Source organism: Oreochromis aureus, linkage group 20 (assembly GCF_013358895.1).
Source record: "Oreochromis aureus strain Israel breed Guangdong linkage group 20, ZZ_aureus, whole genome shotgun sequence".
In the NCBI taxonomy this organism is placed as follows: Eukaryota; Metazoa; Chordata; class Actinopteri; order Cichliformes; family Cichlidae; genus Oreochromis; species Oreochromis aureus.
The window spans coordinates 23159843-23180583 of record NC_052961.1 but is presented as its reverse complement, the minus strand read 5'-3'; the positions used below and the strand labels follow the sequence as shown (position 1 = coordinate 23180583).

Here is a 20741-nt window from a genome sequence, read left to right as displayed (position 1 = left end):
TTTGCAGTTTGTTCTTGTTCTCTAATTGATAACATTTAATCTTACTTCAGTGTGTATTCAAGAAACAGTGTTTGACTATGAATAGTATATCTGTTCCATTTCTAATTAAAGAGTTATAGATTGATGAATTTTGTGTTTTTTTTTCTATATATAAACCAATAAAAAAAAAACCTGTTGATTTGCTATACATTTTAACGGGTCTCTGATTTCAAAGCTCTGTGGGGTTTTGGGTTTGTTTCCCTGCAAAAGGAAAGGATAAAATGTAACAAGAATGGAAAGTGCTTATTGTTAGAACACAAAATTATCCAGAAGGATGATCAAAACACTTTGTTTCTTACTTGAGTCTAAAAACTGGATTTTAGAAGAAGTCATTCTATCAAAAGTGTTTGTAAAGGCTGACTTCATGGCTCCGTGCTTGATTTTGTACACCTGTGACAACTGGACTGAAAAACCCATGAATTCAGAAAAAAAATGTATAAGGTGTGGCCCACACTTTGGTCAGCACTGTGTATTTGCTTGAAAGTGTTTAAAATTGATGTGTTGCTAATGTAATAATTCAGCAAATCAAATGCAATATTTCAAGTACTCTCAAGTAATTGTATTCAACATTCAAAAAAGTAACTAAAATCAGTGCAAAATAAATATTTGGTAAAGAGCTACCCCTTTTATCTACAATTGCTAAAATCACTTGAAGACAAGTGATTTCCTGCTTTGAAATTTAAAAAAAGCACGATGTATGAAAGTATAAGCATGACTGTGTGAAAACTAGAGGTTACAGATGTGACATGAGTACCAGAATGATGGACAGCAGTGCACAAAATACCCACGCAATGACTGCTCCCTCACCTTAATGAGTTTTTTATCCCTTTCTTGTGCCACGACTGAAAATTCTTTATTTCTTTTTTTTTTTCTGACAAATATCTGGATCATTTCAAACGGGTCTTAGTTTACATGAGATAGGTGAAGACTTAGTTATTCCCACCAGGCTGTCAGAAAGGTGTTTATGTTAAGGCTTTTAAAGCAGCTTTGATGCTTGTGAAAGATATATCAGATATCTTAAATATTTCAGATACTTTTCCACAGAGTGCTTATTCTAGGTCCAGCCAGGTGTTCCCTACTGCACTTCTTTTGATCCAACCTGAAACATATACCAATCAATTGGCAAAGAAGTAATTATATAATTTGGTAATTTATTGTGTTTCTGTTTTTGTAGAATTTTTAAACTTATTCTTGAAAGTTTTCCACAAAAAATTGAGATGTTTGATTCTAGTGGCTTAAACCAATCAATAGAGGGTTGTAGCATTAAGGACCCAACACACAACCAGGGAGTGACACACACACACACACACACACACACGGTACTCTCTGGTTACATGTATATCTATGTAAGACTCATATGTTAATGAACCTATGCATATGCATGTAACCTCAATAAAGGAGCAGTGTTACGAGGGAGCAGACAAGAGCAACTGAGGTCAGGCGAAGGAACGGCGCTCGTCCAGTCCTCTCCCTCATGCATGAGTAACACAAAGAACTTTGCCTACTTGGTGTTCAGTGCTTTTGCTGTGTAGTTAAATTGTCTCGTTCCAGCGGCGGGTTTGTACTAGACAGACCCATCAGCTCTCCAAACCTCTGTCTCTATGTAAAAAGTAATTACACCAGTGTGTTAAATCAACAATCAACAGTGATTAATCACATTTTTTTTTATAGAGATGACTTCATGAGCAACACCCAGGCTGGAATATGGCCAGAATATTTTAGTCAAGAAATCACTTAACTAGAACGTGTCTGACAAAGTGACGGTGACTACAAGATCTCAGAAAGCAACATCATGGACATCTAAAGAAAGAGCTAAGAAACACTGAACTCTATCAGTCTGGAAAGGGTTACAAAGGCAATTCAAACGCTTTGGGAATCGAACCACGATGAGGGCCATTATCCAGAAAATGTGGAAAACCTGAAGGCCTCACTTGTGTCGTTTAATGTGCCCTGAAGCTCAAGTGCACCAGGACAATAATGCAAAACACAGCAGCAAGATCATCTCTGAATGGCTCAAAAAACAAGATGGAGGTTTTGACCTGGTCAAAGTGCAGACTGGAATCAGATTGACATGATTTAGCATGACCTTAAAAACTCAGCCTATGCTGGAAAACCCTCCAAAGTGGCCGAATGAAAACAATTCTGCAAAGAAGACTGGACCAAAATTCCTCCACAGCGCTGTAAAACACTCATCACCAGTTATTGCAAATGCTTGATTGCAGTTCTTGCTAGATGACAAAACCACTTATTAGGTTTAGAAAGAAATTACTTTTTCACATGAGGTAAAGTTGGAGAGCTTTTTTCCCAAACTAAATGAAATCATCATTTAAAAAACTACAATCTGTATTTACTCTGACCATCTGTGTTAACATTTGAAATCGGAAACATGTAAGTGTAACAAACATGTTATAACATAAGAAATCAGGAAGGGCCAAAAAAAAGAAGCTTTTTGCTAAAAGAAGATTTACAGCAGAAGTTTTTTGCACTGCATTTTAAAATATATTACATTTATTTACAATTAAAGACACACAGAGCAGAAAGTGTGTTACTGTTTTACATCCACAGACACACAAGAAAAGAAGCAGGCAACATGAGGTCTCATCAAGTTATGGCAATTTTATTTGTGTATTTCAGGACATGTATTCAGATTAGAGTTTTTAAAAAACAAACAAACGTCCCAAGTAAAGTTTGGGGGGACTTTTAGGAGGAGAGGGACGTTGAAAGAGAAAGTGGGTTAAAGGTGAGAGGTGAGGGTAGAGAAGATGAGAGAGAGAAGAAGAAGGATGGGGTGAAAGAAAGGTGGAGAGACGGGGAAGGAGGACGAAACTATTGATCTCCTTCAACTTGATGCTGCTGGGTCAGTTCTTTCTCAGCAGTCTGCTCCAGAATCCCATCGTCTCCTCGGCTTTCTTTTCTTTTTCTTTTGCCTTCAGCTCTTTCAACGTTTTGTTTAGCTGCTCCTCGGCGTCTTTAAATTTTTCTTTTAACTCCTGTTTGGCCAGTTTCACTTTCTGTTTGAGGAGCTCTTTAGCTTCCTTTTTGTGCTTTCGTATTTCTTTAAGTGCATCTTTGCAGTCTTTCTTGGTCCTCGCAGAGCCTGTCATTTCTTTCTTGAATACCTTCACCTCAATTTTCTCTTCTGCAAGTTCTTCTTGCACTTTCATCATTTCCTTCTTCAGAGTTTCACTTTCCTGTTTTGCCTCCCATTTTCCACGTGTCTCTTTTTCTATTGCTTCCTGTGTTTCCAGCAACTTCTTCTTCATGTTTTGAGTGTAACTCTTTGTATTTTCCATTTCTTTCTTTGCTTCCTGTATTTTCATTTTCTCTTCCTCCAACGCTTTTTGAACTTCCAACAATTCTTTCTTCATATTTTCAATCTCATTTTCTGCCTCATGTTTACGTTTTTTCTCCTCTTCAAGTTGTTGCTTTACATGCAGGAATTCCTTCCTTACTATTTCAGCTTCAGCCATTACATTTTCAGCTTCTTGTGTTGCCAACTGCATTTTCCTCTTTTCCTCTTCAAAATCTTTCTGCACCTCCTGTAATTCCTGCATCACGTTTTCTGCCTCCTTCTTTGCAGTTTGATATTCATTTTTGGCTTCTCGTGCTGTGCTTTTCTCTTCCTCCAATGCTTTTTCAGCTTCCAACAGTTCTTTCTTTATATTTTCATTCTCATTTTCTGCCCGTTGTTTTTCCATCTTCTCTCCTTTAAGTTTTAGACCCACATGCAGTAATTCCTGCAATACTACTTCAGTTTCAAACTTTGAATTTTTAGCTTCTCCTCTTGATTTTTCTGCCTCTTCTCTTAATTTGACATTTTCAGCCTGTATTATTTGAAATTCCTCTCGTAGGTTAATCAGCTCTGAAGCTGAAATAGCAAGGAAGGAATTCCTGCATGTAAAGCAACAACTTGAAGAGGAGAAAAAACGTAAACATGAGGCAGAAAATGAGATAAAGAATTGTTGGAAGTTCAAAAAGCGTTGGAGGAAGAGAAAATGAAAATACAGGAAGCAAAGAAAGAAATGGAAAATACAAAGAGTTACACTCAAAACATGAAGAAGAAGTTGCTGGAAACACAGGAAGCAATAGAAAAAGAGACACGTGGAAAATGGGAGGCAAAACAGGAAAGTGAAACTCTGAAGAAGGAAATGATGAAAGTGCAAGAAGAACTTGCAGAAGAGAAAATTGAGGTGAAGGTATTCAAGAAAGAAATGACAGGCTCTGCGAGGACCAAGAAAGACTGCAAAGATGCACTTAAAGAAATACGAAAGCACAAAAAGGAAGCTAAAGAGCTCCTCAAACAGAAAGTGAAACTGGCCAAACAGGAGTTGAAAGAAAAATTTAAAGACGCCGAGGAGCAGCTAAACAAAACGTTGAAAGAGCTGAAGGCAAAAGAAAAAGAAAAGAAAGCCGAGGAGACGAGGGGATTCTGGAGCAGACTGCTGAGAAAGAACTGACCCAGCAGCATCAAGTTGAAGGAGATCAATAGTTTCGTCCTCCTTCCCCCTCTCTCCACCTTTCTTTCACCCCATCCTTCTTCTTCTCTCTCTCATCTTCTCTACCCTGACCTCTCACATTTAACCCACTTTCTCTTTCAACGTCCCTCTCCTCCTAAAAATCCCCCCAAACTTTACTTGGGACGTTTGTTTGTTTTTTAAAAACTCTAATCTGAATACATGTCCTGAAATACACAAATAAAATTGCCATAACTTGACCTCATGTTGCCTGCTTCTTTTCTTGTGTGTCTGTGGATGTAAAACAGTAACACACTTTCTGCTCTGTGTGTCTTTAATTGTAAATAAATGTAATATATCTTCATTTTAAAATGCAGTGCAAAAAACTTCTGCTCTAAATCTTTTTTTAGCAAAAAGCTTCTTTTTTTTTGCCCCTTCCTGATTTCTTATGCTTTAACATGTTTGTTACACTTACATGTTTCCGATTTCAAGTGTTAACACAGATGGTCAGAGACAGAGGTTTGGACAGCTCTTTCCCTTTATTTGTATTTTATTTGTATTTATTCAGGTTATCTCTGAAATATCTCAGTGTGACTGATACTGTACATGAGTGTGGTAGGTTTTGAAAACAGCATCAGCACAGCACACAGCAAAGGGGAAAGGAACAATTGTTCCTTTCAAATTTTATACAAGACATCCAATCCTGGATCATATCCATATCCACTTAGGACTGAGTGATCCAAATGCACCACATTGTGACAATAACCATGGCATAGCAGCTGATGAGCAGCAGATAGATACGAAAGAGCAGGAAGTCAAGGACATATCCTACATGACACCACTGGTGCAACAGCTGGCTTTCCTTCTGCAGAGAGAGGAGGTGGGCACCAAGTTCAGCAAGGTACTGACAGATCTGTTGCAGTTCAGGCAGAGCAGATGTACCTGGCAGAAGAGTGGAGATTAAAACGTCAAACAAAGAGCACTCCATAACATATTTAACAACACAGATATCATCTTTCACTTTAATACAGAAAAGAACATTTGCCCTCGCAACTGTTCTGTATCTGAGTGAACCAAATGATGCCTGCCAGTATGTTTTCTCAAATACTTTTAAGATTTTTCAGCACCAATTGTCCAATGTAATGACAGAGCACTGTGTAGGTTTGGTTACCGTTACTAACTGGGTGCTGGTCAGGTGCCCAGCTGGCTGGTTGAATGATCCATGGACCAGAACTGACATTGGAGTTTCCAGGTTTATCCTTCTGTGGTGTAGAAGGCGGCTGGATATCTTTTGGCCAGTGGTAGCAGATGAGGTTTGCTATACGTTTGAGCACAAGAACCCTAACCCACTTTGGAACCTCCCGATATTTCAAGGAGTTATGGTGGAGGACGTTGGTAATGATGACTCTTTCCAGTAGTCTGAAGACTGGAGACATTAATATGAAAAAAATACTATTAAGATCATAATGAAAAAGTCCTCTCTCAGTGTACTTTCAACCAAAAGGCAAATAACCAAACCACATGAACATCTAATAAAAGATATAAATATTGAAACACTGATCCAACATTATCCTTTATTGGCGCATCATTTGATCTGACACTTTTACCTGAATGTTGCACCTTTTTTTTTGAAAAAAACTTCCTTATATCCATTATGAACCTGTCTCTCTGTACACACACACACACACACACACACATCACACAACAGGAGTTATAAGGTTAATGGGCATTCAGTCAGTTAGCTAGTTAGTATCCATTTCAAACAGGACAGTGGTAACAACAGCAGGCTACGGACAATTTTAAGTTTTAGATTTTAAATAGGCTGTATACATTTCAATGGGAGCAACAGGACGGTCAAATGTCGCTGATTTTACTACAGAGCAGGACGGATTGTAGGGTAGCAAACATCGTCGGAAAACAAGTTTTCAACACTGCAGGTTACCTGGGTGTAATGTTTTTCAGCTAAAAAGAAACATGGTCTGACTCCTACCTAACTATATAAAGAGTAACTGCAGGTTAAATGTAGCTAATATGTCCTGTTTTCAGCCAGACACTTACACCTCCGCTCCGCTGCGTCTCAGAGTAGGGGAGAGCTGGTCAGAAACGCTCTGTGTGGGTAGAAAATGGTCTGCACCGGCGCTGGTCCTGACGCGAAATGGCGAGGGTCTCACGCTCTGAGGAACGCTTCATATAGGACCAGGTGCTTCCAAAAACAATAGATGGGGTGCCGATAAGGCTGGGGGGTGATACACCTGCAGGGCATCACCTTGCTGTGCAAGTTTAAAACAATGAGGGTGGGGCACGCAGTTGCTGAGCTCCGGTGTAACTGGCCAAGATAGGCCTAAGGGTCCGCTGTTGCTGGCTACTTCAGAAAATAGGCGAGACCTTGCTCGACTGGTACATATGCGGGGCTTTTACCTTTTCCTAAGGAATTTCAAAAGAAACGATACCGGTCACTTTAAACAATAGGTTGGGCCCTTGTTCACATGGTACTCTCAACAACTAAGTGATACACTTATCCTTTACCTTTTCCGAAGGAATCACAACAATTAAATGATACCCTCAGTGGGCTTTTGCAATCCTGAACAATTTCAAACAATTAACCGGCTGTTGAAAAGACAGAGCGGGTCTGTGCGACTGGTTTTAGAAGTATCACTGCAGCGTTTATTTTCTAAAGGGCTGAATGTTATTTGCGAACATCTGTTGTGTTAAAAACTACTCTGAAACCATGAAACCCCTTACGGAAGAAAATGATCCGTTTTTAAATAAATAAAATGCTTGCATCGCTGCATGCTGTGACATCAGAATCACAAAATGAGTGTGATTAAAACACGATTAGTTTGAAAAGAGCGATACTGCCTGCTTACAGCATTTATTTTCTAAAGGGGCTGAATGTTATTTGTGACCATTTACTGTGTTAAAAACTAGCTGGCTCTCCCTCTTAGTTCAACATTCCGAAATCCCGATTTTTAAATAAAATGATCGCATCAACCCGTGAAAGAAACCCCAGTAGATGCGTAAAAACTAGTTAGATTAAAACTAGTGGTTTGATTAAATGAAAGACTTGTGAACAGGCTGACATTGTCCATTCAGAAGAAATTCCCATTTGAGTGTTATAAAATAAAATACTTGCATCACTGCCTGCTGAGACATTGTCAGAATCACAAAATTATTGTGATTAAAACACTATTACCAACACTTTTGACTAGATGTAAATAAAAAGCATTCGCACTTTGTTAAGGCGCACTGTGAACAAAAACCAACGGCTTCCACCCCTACATGCCAAAACAAAGAATTGCTCTTAAGGACACATATGTCTGCATAAATGAATGTTGAGACACGCCAAAGTGACAAAAAATAGTTTAATTAAAAACCCTATGGTTTGATTAAATTAAGTTAAAAACACATGAACTCATATAACCTCTCTGACACCCTGGTGTCAAACCACTTGTCAAACCGGTTTGGTTGGCCGCCATTTTGAACTAGTGCCATCGTATTACTACTGTTGTGCACAATCTTTTGAGCAAGAGGTGAACATGGACAAACGCTCGTTTACAGTTTATGTGTTGATTGTAGCACTTTGTGCATTGGTGCTCTTTGGCACTGCTTTTTGCGCACTTGCTTTGAGAAGTGGTGGCATTTTAACAGGTGAGTTTCTTTTGTCTCGATTTGTATTGAGTTTACAATCTGTCTACTTATTGATTGTTTTCAGGAGAATGCCCATGGCACCTTAATCTTGCTCTGTAACGTAAGGGGAATGACAACTGTTGTAGAGACCACATATGCTGTGTGGTGAGAAACTCTGTGTCCCTCCCGTTTTCAGTGCGTGTTACAATGTTTAATGTCTTCTTAAGAAAATAACAAGCAGTCAAAAAATTGAGTTTCTTCTAATAAAAGCCATGTTTGCATTTCCTAGAGCTTCTTGTCTAAATGGATGTTGCCCCCTTCCCCCCCTTTTTTTTTAGCAAAGCCAGGAGTGTGCCCTGTCAGGAAATATATACGTGCAGACTGTACTGAATCTTGCTCTAAAGACAGTGACTGCCCGGATAATGAGAAGTGCTGCTCCAACGGATGTGGACATGAATGCATGCCTCCAGTCATAGGTGAGAAATGAACAAAGTGACTGTCTACAGCATATCTGTTGTATCACATCATATAAAACAGCTAGACATAGACTTTATTTATTCCCACACTGGGGAAATTCAAAAGTTACAGCAGCACAAGGGACAGGAAGAAAAAGTGAATTAGATATATTAAGAATATAAAAATACAAAAAATAAATATAAAAAATAGTGTACAAAAAAAGCCTAAATTCTGAATTATGTCCAAATAGTTGCTAAATACAATGAAATGCAAAATTTGATATAATATGATACATATAATGTGATGTACATTTACTGCAAAAAATTGAGAGGGTAAAAGGTGATGAGTTGTTGATAATGTCATGAAAAGTGGTCCTTCTTTATGACCATGCAGTTGTTTTGATACTGCAAACAACTGCAGGGTCACTGATTGAATGTGCGGTTTAAAAACCTCGTGGGATATTTTGCGGAGGGAAAACGTAACACTCTCTGGTTAGAGTTCTTTGCCTTTAATTTTTTCTTATTCCTTTCAGTGAAGCCAGGATTGTGTCCTCGCAGACGCTTGGATGACAGACGGTGTGCTGTAACTTGCTCTTATGACACTGACTGCCCCAATCATGAGAAGTGCTGCTTCAGTGGATGTGGTCGTCAGTGCATGGAGCCCTACCCAGGTGAGATATGAACAAAGCAGCAAACACTCCCTAATCACAAGTGGTTAAAGGCATTTTGTAACTAATCATATTCTTGATTTGATTTCGTGTATCTGTAAAGTCTGGCCGGCGGCCACCGTTTGAGGGCCCCACATGTGTGCTGAGTAGTAGTATCATGATGATCAGGGTCCAGGACATCAGAAGTGCTGTGATCGCCTGCAGTGAGCTCTGCTGATTAAAAATCACTTTTTTCTTTCTTTAATGTGATTAAGACTTTCTGTTTCTGGTGATAATCATGTCTTATTTTTTCAAACTGACACTTTTTCTTACAAAGAAAAAGCAATCTGTTGGGATTATTTTCTTGTTCTCTTATTTACAACATGCAATCTTACTTCAGTGTGAACAACACTGTATTCAAGAAACAGTGTTTGACTATGAATAGTATATCTGTTCTATTTCTAATTAAAGAGTTATAGATTGATGCATTGTGTGTTTTTTCTTTATATAAACCAATAAAAATTGCCCCTCACCTGTTGATTTGCTATACATTTTAATAGGTCTCTGATTTCAAAAGTCTCTGGGGTTTTGGGTTTGTTTCCCTGCAAAAGGAAAGGATAAAATGTAACAAGAATGGAGAGTGCTTATTGTCAGAACACAAAATTATCCAGATGAATGATCAAAACATTTTGTTTCTTATTTGTGTTTCAAAATGAATTTTAGAAGAAGTCTTTTCACAAATCTGTGTAAATGAACAGATGAGCAAAACTTCATGGCACGGTGCTTGATTTTATACACCTGTGACAACCGGACTGAAAAACACATGAAATCAGAAAGAAAGTGTAGAAGGTGTGGCCCACACTTTGGTCAGCATAGTGTACTTGCTTGAAAGTGTTTAAAATTGATGAGTTACTTAAGTAGTAATTCGACAGATTATGACGCTCAAATATTTGTATTTAACATTCAAAATGTAACTAAAATCAGTGCAAAATAAAGGTTTGGTAAAGGGCTAAAAAACCCAAAACAAAGATACAAAAAATCAATACCAAGGCTAAGATAAAAGTCTGATAGGAACATTGAAACATGTCCTCCACCTGGTGGTTAAAACAATAAGTCATGCACTCCATGCCCTGTATGCACACTCGCCACACAAGACTCCACTGCTGAAGCAAAAGCATGTTCTTTAATGTTTGCTGAAAAATATTTAGACAAGCCTGTGAAATACTGGGAGAATATTCTCGGGTGAGATGAGACCAAAACTGAACTTTCTGGAGGCCATAATACACACAATGTTTGGAGTTCAAAAGGCATCGCATATCACCCCCAAAACACAATACTAACAATGAAGTTCGGAGGTGGGAACATGCTAGTGTGGGGCTGTATTTCACTATACGACACTGGCAGGCTTCTTATAACTGAAGGAAGGACAAACAGAAAAACGTAATGAGACGTTCATGATTTTAAAAAAATCTGCTGTCATCTACCAGTACACGATTTGCCTAAAATCCCACCTGAGCAATGCATGTGACTAGTTTCTCCATACAGGCGGCATCTTGAAGCTGTCATCACCAAGAAAGGCTTTTGCATGAAGTATTAAATACATTTCAGTAAGCATGCTCCTCTGTGTCATTTCTCATTATTACACAACTTAATTTATGGACATAAATGGGTTGATTTCTTTGTATGTGTGGATCGGATGGGTCGTTACCGACATGGGGTGAGAATTTCATGTCAACACCTTTAGAAATATGTCTTGTTACATGTTCAATCATCCAGGTAAAGAAATCCCAAAAAGTTGATTCTGTTCATCTGGATGTAACTTCTTTAGTGGGAGAAGCAAATGTACTTATAAACAGTATATTTACATAATGACTGAAAGTTTCTAGTTTCAGTCACTCGAAGTCAAGAATTCACTTGGTTGAATGACGAAACGTTTGTCCTACTGAAAATGATACCGTTAATTCTGTCTACATGAACAGAATCAACTTTTTGGCACTTTAGAAATATATTTATTTAGAAAATTGATGACATATTGTCAGAACTGGCAGCAAGACTGCCCCTGCGCTCACTTGGTTGGCGCCCACCAGGATCGTAAATGGATGATCAAAATATAGAGCTGCTAAAGCAGGAGGGAAGCACAACAAAGGCTTTACGTTGTCAAAAGCTTGCTGACATTCCGATGACCAAATAAACTTTGCTTTGGCCTTCAACAACTCAGTCAGTGGGAATACAACAGTGGAAAGGTTTTTACACAAACCTCTATAATAACTCAGCAAACCCCAAACTCTTTGGAGTTCCTTCTTTGTGGTTGAAGGAGGATGCTCCTCAATTGCTGCAACCTTTGCTGTCACTGTGGCCACACAACCTTGTCACACCACATGGCCAAGATAGATCACTGTCACCTTAGCAAACTCACATTTAGCCAAGTTAATAGTAAGCTTGGCATCAGCCAGTCGATCAAACAGTGCTTGGATGCGATGAAGATGAGCATCCCACGTGTCACTGTAAATTACCAAATCAGCCCTCTAAGCCGGTCACAACTTTATTCATTAATCGCTGAAATGTTGCTGAAGCATTTCTTAAACCAAACGGCATGACTTTATAGGAATAAAGACCAGAAGGGGTAATGAAAGCTAATATTTCCTGTTCTCGTGCTTACAAAGGCACTTGCCAATAACCTTTAAGCAAATCAAATTTGCTTAAAAAATTTGGCCGATCCAAACTGGTCAATACAGTCATCCATTCGTGGCAAAGGAAAAGAGTTTGTTACAGAATTGACTTTTCTAAAAATCTGTCCAAAATGTTTTATCTGGCTTTGGCACCTGGATACATGGAAGACGAAAAAGCAATGTCATTTTGGAACGTAAAAGAAACTTCAGCATCCAGATGTTTAAGCTTTTCCAGTGACATGCGATAGAATCGCTGCTTATCTGGCTGTACATATCCAACATCAGTATTGTGTTCAATCCAGTCAGTGCAAAATGGAACATCACCAAACAAACAGGGATACTTTAACCATGTATGGAAGCTAAGCAGTGGCGGACCACCACACACACACACACACACACACACACACACATAAAACATATTGAGGATTACACATTAACATAAAACTGTTGTCGGAACCATACTGAATTTCGCCAGAGAAACACACACACACATATGAAGAGAGAGAGAGTATGCATTGTATGCAAACAGCTACCAAACAGCTATCATAATTTGTCATACAATGAGAACAGGACAAATCAACAATTGACAATGACTAATTAATATTAAAATCTGTAACATAATGTATTGTTTGGAGTTTAGTCTGTTACTGTTACTATTTTTACCATTTCTTCTTGGAGCAACTGTAACCCACATAATTTCCTTAGGGATTAATAAAGTATTCTGATTCTGATTGTTTCAGGATGACCTGCCATTATCCAATGACACATCTGCTTACCTGTATCTTTTGCTCATTTCTCCTTCTCTTCTTTTCTATTTTTTATAAACTGAGCACCTCAGCATCAAACTGTAAATTATAAATTTTAAATTGTTATTGATCCCTTTACCCCTAGTCCTAAAGTGTATATTTATTTTCTTACTCTTCTTATATTTATTGTTTGTTTTCTTGCTCTGCTGTAACTGGAGCCTCGTCGTCTCGTCTCTCTATATACTGGACTGTATGTAGCGGAGATGACAATAAAGTTTACTTTGACATCAGCAGCGAGCAGGCGCACCGAGGGGTCTCGCGCTCACTTTTCGTGTATAGAATTTCGAAAAAACATCGGTGCAAATTATAAGTCTGTATCATGATGTCTGGTGATTTCGTGTTTGTTGGTTTGTTTTTATTTTGTTTTATTTTGCGAGTTGGTTATTAGAAGCTGCTCCAGCCAGCCAGAGAATCGTCCGCCGCCCCGCCCTCTCCTCCCTGTGCAGCAGGCGCACCTCGCAAACGGAGGGCGCCCTTACTCCCAGCAAATAGGCGACTTTCCCAATATGCGCTGGCTGATGTCGGGGCAGCATGAGTACGAGCAATGTTTGTTTTGGTTTTTTTTCCGATGCCCGTGATGCCGCCCCGGGCAACCGCCCGTGTCGCCCGTATCAAAAACCGCTACTGAAGCTAAGAAACAGACAAAACAGGGTGCACAATGTCCTGTGCACCCTGTTTTGTCTGTTTCGAGCCCCGGCTCGGACAGTCTCGGTCGTTGTGTCCTTGGGCAAGACACTTCACCCGTTGCCTACTGGTGGTGGTCAGAGGGCCCGGTGGCGCCAGTGTCCGGCAGCCTCGCCTCTGTCAGTGCGCCCCAGGGCAGCTGTGGCTACAATGTAGCTTGCCATCACCAGTGTGTGTGTGTGAATGGGTGAATGACTGAATGTAGTGTAAAGTGCTTTGGGGTCCTTAGGGACTAAGTAAAGCGCTATACAAATACAGGCCATTTACCGTAACAGAGGTAATCCTAAGTTATTATTCAGCAGCCTTAAATGATGTGTTTCTCCTTCTTCTCCACCAGCTGTATCCATTCTTTTAAATTAAGACTCTGAAAACTTTCTTGTTTTCTTTGTACATCTTTGCACATCTTTTTACCTGTTTCTTTACCTGAGCTGTTAACATTAGTTGACTCAACGAAAGCATCCTTCTGTTCTCTCAAAATTTTACCTGCACCTTTGCCCAAAGGTGTCTTTCAGTCTATCGGACTCTGTGTGCTCAATATAAGAAAGAATCCACTAGAATCTTCTTGTTTTAAGAATCCTATATATCCGCCCACTTAAAGAAAGAAAAACAAACAAAAACACATTAAGCCAACCTCTAAATTGCCACTTAATGCTAAGACTTTAGAAAAGGTTGCGGCTGAGCAGCTTATAGCTGTTTTACACAAATACAGCATTCTTGAAAGTGTCCGTTCGTTCATAGAGCTCATTTCAGTGAGACAGTTCTTCTCAGTGAAGTTATGCGAGGCAGTATTTTGTTTTGCTGATGAGGACCTGACCTCTGCCTTTGGTACTGCTAAGCACAGCATTATGTTTAATAGGCATAACAGACTTAAGTTATTTGTTGGATGTGTCGGGGTCTGCTATGGAGTAGTTATTGTCATATCTGCGTGAATGAATGAATCTTTTTCTTTGAATGCTTTGAAGCAGCTACAAACCTTGTTGAACCTGCTTCTGGTCAACTTTTTGTTTTAATATTTGAAAATGTTTGTTGTGAAGCACTTTCTGATCTTTATCTTGGAAGGTGATATATAGGTGAAATTTTACTGACTTACTTAATGTGTTATTTGTAATTGTCCATTGTGTCTCATGATACATACATTTATTTGTTTTTATTAGGAATATTTCCCCACTTTTAATCACTTTGGACTATTTTTTATGCCATAAAAGAACTGCTTAAACACTCAGCCCTTAAATGAAGTACAAAGATATTGTGTTTTGGGGTAGTACTGTACATCATGACACAGTACAGTAGATTATGTGTGCTGGCACCACTTTATCACAACCAGGGGACCGAATCAGACAGTCTGGCAGTCCAGCAGAGTGATCAGAAATGTAATACAGACTAAGCTGTGTGTCAGCTCAAGCACAAAACAAAAAGCAATTTTGTACACTCGTATTATCTCATCAATTTGTCCCTCTCACTACTATCATGGTTCATGGACTTCACATAGTGATGTTTCTGATGTTTCATAGAGACAGACTAATCATCAACAACAGATAGTAGAAGAGAGGTTTGAGCAAGACATGAAAGAATAAATACTTTAAATACATTTATGGTAATGTCATCAAACATTGTGCATTAACTGGTTATCCTAAAAAAAACAGCAACATCACTTAGACTATTTGAAACTGAACGGAATTCTAGTAAGAGGTGGAAAAAAATCAAGGTATACCTATATAACCCTGAGGGAGAAAAAGGAGAAAAAAAACAACAATAAAAAGAAGATAAAGAACACTAAGTGTGTTATACTAAGTTGATTCCTCTTTATCTAAAAGTACAGTCTGGTCCCATCTGAACCACAGGAACAAAAAAAAACAAAAAAAGAAAAAAAATTGAACAAGACAGTCACAATATCTTATATCTAAGAACTTTTAAAAACCTTGGGTACCAACAAGGTACATCAGTGTAAAAACAGTTAACATTGGGATAAAGTGGTGTTTATCTGCTTTATGATGTTGTGGTTGTTGTCATGCTGGATAATAAAGATTAAAAAACTGCCTAGTTGTTTTACTAATATGTAAACACAAGATTCATATCATCATTTGAGCAACAAAGAACACAAAAAACTAAATGTCCCTGATATGACACCTTATCAGACAGAATATAATACGACAAGCACAATGATCCAGCATCCTTTAACTGGCCTGCTCACTCAGTGGTTGTGCACAGTCTTTTGAGGAAGAGGTGAACATGGACAAACGCTCGTCTACAGTTTGTGTATTGATTGTAGCACTTTGTGCATTGGTGCACTTTGGCACTGTTTTTTCTTTGGTGAGACCTGACATTTTAATAGGTACGTTTCATATGATTATTGTTTTTTTCTGTAATGTGCATGTTTGTTTATTTAATCATGGCCAGAATTGGTGGACACACAGCATCATAACTGTTACCTGATTTACCACAGCTGATCCATATCCTTTTCTGCTTTACTGCCTCTTTATCTGTGATTCATCCAAAATGAGGAGAGTGCCCATGGCGCCTTAATCTTACTCTAACACGTATGGGGTGTGAGGACTGTCCTAGAGACCACACATGCTGTGTCTATGATGGTGAAGAAGTGTGTCTTCCTTCTGTTTCTCGTAAGTGTCACAATGTTTAATTTCTTCTTAAGAGGGTGTGTACTAAATCTTTGATTAAATCTTCTCTTTGAACAAAATGACAAGTTGTCAAAAATAGTAAAAGCCACGAAAAGCTGTGCTTTCATTTACTAGAACTCATAAACTGATGTTGTTTTTTTCTTTCTTTCAGTAAAGCCAGGAAATTGTGCTGAATCTTGCTCCTATTTTTAAAAGGACAATAAATTGTTTCATATTTTTTGTTTCATTTTGCTGCAGTTCAGTAAGGTCATGGGATATTTTTCAAGGAACAATCTAAAACACTCTCTGGTTAGAATTATTGGTCTGCACTGATTTCTGTCTCCTTTCAGCAAAACCAGGAGTGTGTCCTCGCATGCGGCTGGACGTAGGACCGTGTGTTGAATCTTGCTCTTATGACAGCGACTGTCCCAATAATGAGAAGTGCTGCTCCAAAGGATGTGGACATCAGTGCATGGCTCCAGTCTCAGGTGAGAGATGTACAAAGTAGCAAAGACAACCCCAAAGTGACAATGATCTCCAAGATGTCTGTTTTATTAATAAGAATGTGAAGTCAAACACTAGGGTGAGGACAGGGGAAAAGGAGGATGAGTGAAAAGTCAGCTGGGCCTAATTAAGTGAATAGAGATCATTTTCAATTTGACCTTGTGACATTTTAACAAGCAAGTTTCTTTTGACTCAGACATGTTCAGCTTAATATCTACTGCTTACGGGTTCTTTCTGAAAAGTGCATGTTTGGTGTGTTTCATTAAACAGCCAAATTGGCAATCACACAGCATCAGAACTCTTATATCCTTTCATGTCCTTTTCTGCTTTAGTGCTTCCTCCAAAACCAGAATGTCCACGGCATCTTAATTTTGCTCTGTCACGTAAGGGTTGGAAGGACTGCCCTAGAGACCACACATGCTGTGTCTATAATGGTGAAGAAGTCTGTGTTCCCACTGTTTTCAGTAAGTGTTGCAATGTTTCTTCTTAAGAGGGTGTGGATTAAATCTTCTCAGTTTAAAAAATGATAAGTAGTCTAAAAATACTGTACTCAAAGAAAATTTAAGTAAAGGCTGAACTTACTGCACTCATTGGTCAGATTTCTTTTCAATGCTGATTTATTTTTTGTTTCAGCAAAACCAGGAGTGTGTCCTCGCAGGCTTCCCCCTGTAGCCTTTGGACCGTGTGTTGAAGCTTGCTCTTATGACAGCGACTGTCCCAATAATGAGAAATGCTGCTCCAACAGATGTGGACATCAGTGCATGGCTCCAGTCTCAGGTGAGAGATGAACAAAGTAGCAAAGACAACCCCAAAGTGACAATGATCTCCAAGATGTCTGTTTTATTAATAAGAATGTGAAGTCAAACACTAGGGTGAGGACAGGGGAAAAGGAGGATGAGTGAAAAGTCAGCTGGGCCTAATTAAGTGAATAAAGATCATTTTCAATTTGACCTTGTGACATTTTAACAAGCAAGTTTCTTTTGACTCAGACATGTTTAGCTTAATATCTACTGCTTACGGTTTCTTTCTGAAAAGTGCATGTTTGGTGTGTTTCATTAAACAGCCAAATTGGCAATCACACAGCATCTGAACTCTTATATCCTTTCATGTCCTTTTCTGCTTTAGTGCTTCCTCCAAAACCAGAATGTCCATGGCATCTTAATTTTGCTCTGTCGCGTAAGGGTTGTAAGGACTGCCCTAGAGACCACATATGCTGTGTCTATAATGGTGAAGAAGTCTGTGTTCCTACTGTCTTCAGTAAGTGTTACAATGTTGAATTTCTTCTTAAATCTTTGATTAAATCTTCTCAGTTTAACAAATGATAAGTAGTCTAAAATACTTTATTCAAAGAAAATTTAAGTAAAGGCCAAATTTACCACAGTCTCTGGTTAGATTTCTTTTCTATACTGATTTATTTTTCCTTTCAGCAAAACCAGGAGTGTGTCCTCGCAAGTTTCTTCTGCCTTCTTCTTCAGCCTTTGTACCGTGTGTTGAATCTTGCTCTTATGACAGTGACTGTCCGGATAATGAGAAGTGCTGCTCTAATGGATGTGCTCATGAATGCATGGCACCATACATAGGTGAGATAAAAACACAGTATGTATTTGTGCTGACTCAATTAATTAAACTGAAATATATATATATATATATATATAAATTGATATACATTTATGGACTATATGAAACTTGAGAAGGGCAAGATGAGGTTAATTCTCTGAAAATTTGTGTTAATCTTCTTTATGACCATGCAGTCTTTTTGATACCTCAAACAACTGCAGGGTCACTGATTGAATGTGCGGTTTAATAACCTCGTGGGATATTTTGCGGAGGGAAAACGTAACACTCTCTGGTTAGAGTTCTTTGCCTTTAATTTTTTCTTATTCTTTTCAGTGAAGCCAGGATTGTGTCCTCGCAGACGCTTGGATGACAGACGGTGTGCTGAAACTTGCTCTACTGACAATGACTGCCCCAATCATGAGAAGTGCTGCTTCAGTGGATGTGGTCGTCAGTGCATGGAGCCCTACCCAGGTGAGATATGAACAAAGCAGCAAACACTCCCTAATCACAAGTGGTTAAAGGCATTTTGTAACTAATCATATTCTTGATTTGATTTCGTGTATCTGTAAAGTCTGGCGGGCGGCCACCGTTTGAGGCCCGATGTGTGCTGAGTACTGCTATCATGATGGTCAGGGTCCAGGACATCAGAAGTGCTGCAGGACAACCTGTGATCACACCTGCAGTGAGCTCTGCTGATTAGAAAGTACCCAGTCAATCTATAATAAACATCATTAAACTTACCATCTCTGCAAATCAACCCAAATCACTTTTTTCTTTCTTTAATGTGATGAAGACTTTCTGTTTCTGATGATAATCATGTCTCTCTTATTTTTTCAAACAGACACTTTTTTTCTTACAACGAAAAAGCGGTCTGTTGGCATTTTATTCTTGTTCTCTTATTTACAACATGTGATCTTACCTCAGTGTGAGAAACAGTGTTTCAGTATGAATAGTAAATCTGTTCCATTTCTAATTAAAGAGTTATAGCATGATGCATTGTGTGTTTCTTATTTATATAAACCAATAAAAATTGCCCCTCACCTCTTGATTTGCTATACATTTTTAATAGGTCTCTGATTTCAAAATTCTTGATGGGTTGTTTTTACATAAAAACCTTGAGGTGTTTGAATCTAGTGTCTTAAACCAATCGATGGAGGGCTGTAGCACAAAGGACTCCACACAAAACAAGGGAGTGACCAGGTTGGCTTATTTTACTGCACACACCAACATGTGAGATCATTATCATTTTTAGTAGAGCAGAAAATGTATGCTTGAATATCTGACATCACCTGACTGTAGTGGAGTGTGTTCTGAAAGTTACAATTCAGAGGTAAAACAGCTGATTTACAGCAGCTGATGGACTAGTCTGTTATAGATGAGAACTTATTTATAAGTGTGATCATCTTTAGAAGAGAGGTTTGTGAATTCCCAAGGAAAAGTAATACAGCATCAGCATATTTTATTTTCACTTTGAATTCCTTTAATATATACATTTTGTCGGGTTGCTGATGAAAAAATGAGAAAAAGTGTGGGGTAAAGTGAGCCACCAGGCCTGGTGTCCATCTGTAGGCTGAAGGTTTGGGAAGTGAGATTGCTTGTCCTGATACATTTGGATTTGGAGACCTGCACAGTGTTTTGATCCAGTCAGAAGTGCAGAACTAGAAATTTCATTATTTTTTTCTTATGTTTAACCTATACTGTCTGCCAGTTTTAGCAAGCAGAATCATGGTCTGAATGTTTCGTTGTGTCAAACATATTTGCTTTGCCAAGAGGAGCACTATAGACCCTCTGTAGGCTCTTCTTGTTGTTTTTTGTTTTTCTTTTGTTTATTTATTTTATTTTACTATTCATGGAGCAGTTCCAGACATGCTGGGTCTCCAACTGCTGCATCTGTAACAAAACAGACACACAAAAAAGCACAAAGCACCTGAAAGACAAAACAAAGGGAGGTACATAAAAAAACATGCAATTTTGCTGTGATTTCAGAATCAGAATCAGAAAGGGTTTTATTGCCAAATGTTGAGCAGGTTTACAATATTAGGAAATTGCTGCGGTACTTAGTGCAAACATACTGTCATATAACGCTTAAATAAACATAAAAATTAAAATTAAAAGTGCTAAGTAGATAGATATATACATGAGTGCAGGTGGTGATCAGTGCCAAACATGGAATGATGCAGTGAACACAGTGTAGGGTCACGTGTTAGTGGTGGGAACAGTCATGTGGTTATTGTTCATGAGTCCAACAGCAGAGGGGAAGAAACTGTTCTTATGGCGAGAGGTTCTGGTGCGAATAGACCGGAGCCTCCTGCCTGAGGGGAGCAGGTCAAACAGACTGTGTCCAGGGTGAGAAGGGTCAGCTGTGATCCGAGCTGCACGCCCCACTGTCCTGGAGGTGTACAGGTCCTGCAGAGATGGGAGACCGCAGCCAATCACCTTCTCAGCAGAGTGCACAACACGCTGCAGTCTCTGTTTGTCCCTGATAGTGGCTCCAGCGTACCACACGGTGATGGAGGAGGTGAGGATGGACTCGATGATTGCGGTGTAGAATTGCATCATCGTCCATGTTGGCAGGTTGAATTTCTTCAGCTGCCTCAGGAAGTACATCCTCTGCTGGGCTTTCTTTATGACAGAGGTGATGGTGGACTCCCACTTCAGGTCCTGGGTGATGGTGGTACCCAGGA

General features: G+C 38.9%; 3 protein-coding genes across 4 annotated transcripts; 2 read left to right on the top strand and 1 right to left on the bottom strand.

Moving 5' to 3' along the window:
* Positions 1–5028: 5028 nt before the first annotated feature.
* LOC120435099 (5-hydroxytryptamine receptor 3A-like) lies at positions 5029–6855 on the bottom strand. 2 transcript variants are annotated; one of them, XR_005609515.1, is made up of 3 exons: positions 6552–6855; positions 5665–5919; positions 5029–5435 (listed from the first exon to the last, which is right to left on the bottom strand). XR_005609515.1 is itself a non-coding variant. In XM_039604030.1 (2 exons), exons 1-2 carry the CDS (start codon positions 5927–5929, stop codon positions 5218–5220), a joined length of 483 nt encoding a protein of 160 aa, XP_039459964.1. In that variant the 5' UTR covers positions 5930–5958; the 3' UTR covers positions 5029–5217. The 2 variants fall into 2 exon arrangements, 1 of the variants encoding a protein (XP_039459964.1); XM_039604030.1 differs by lacking the exon at positions 6552–6855 and having other exon boundaries at positions 5665–5958.
* A 1115-nt stretch (positions 6856–7970) lies between these two features.
* On the top strand, positions 7971–9707 carry LOC120435100 (WAP four-disulfide core domain protein 18-like). The gene is made up of 4 exons (XM_039604032.1): positions 7971–8141; positions 8459–8596; positions 9109–9246; positions 9347–9707. The coding sequence occupies exons 1-4, from the start codon at positions 8030–8032 to the stop codon at positions 9367–9369; spliced, it is 411 nt and encodes a 136-aa protein (XP_039459966.1). The 5' UTR covers positions 7971–8029; the 3' UTR covers positions 9370–9707.
* A 5841-nt stretch (positions 9708–15548) lies between these two features.
* On the top strand, positions 15549–18851 carry LOC116309679 (spore coat protein SP87-like). Its single transcript, XM_039604029.1, has 9 exons — positions 15549–15713; positions 15883–15999; positions 16347–16484; positions 16833–16964; positions 17134–17277; positions 17626–17757; positions 17928–18080; positions 18391–18528; positions 18629–18851. Exons 1-9 carry the CDS (start codon positions 15611–15613, stop codon positions 18649–18651), a joined length of 1080 nt encoding a protein of 359 aa, XP_039459963.1. The 5' UTR covers positions 15549–15610; the 3' UTR covers positions 18652–18851.
* The last annotated feature ends 1890 nt before the right edge of the window (positions 18852–20741 follow it).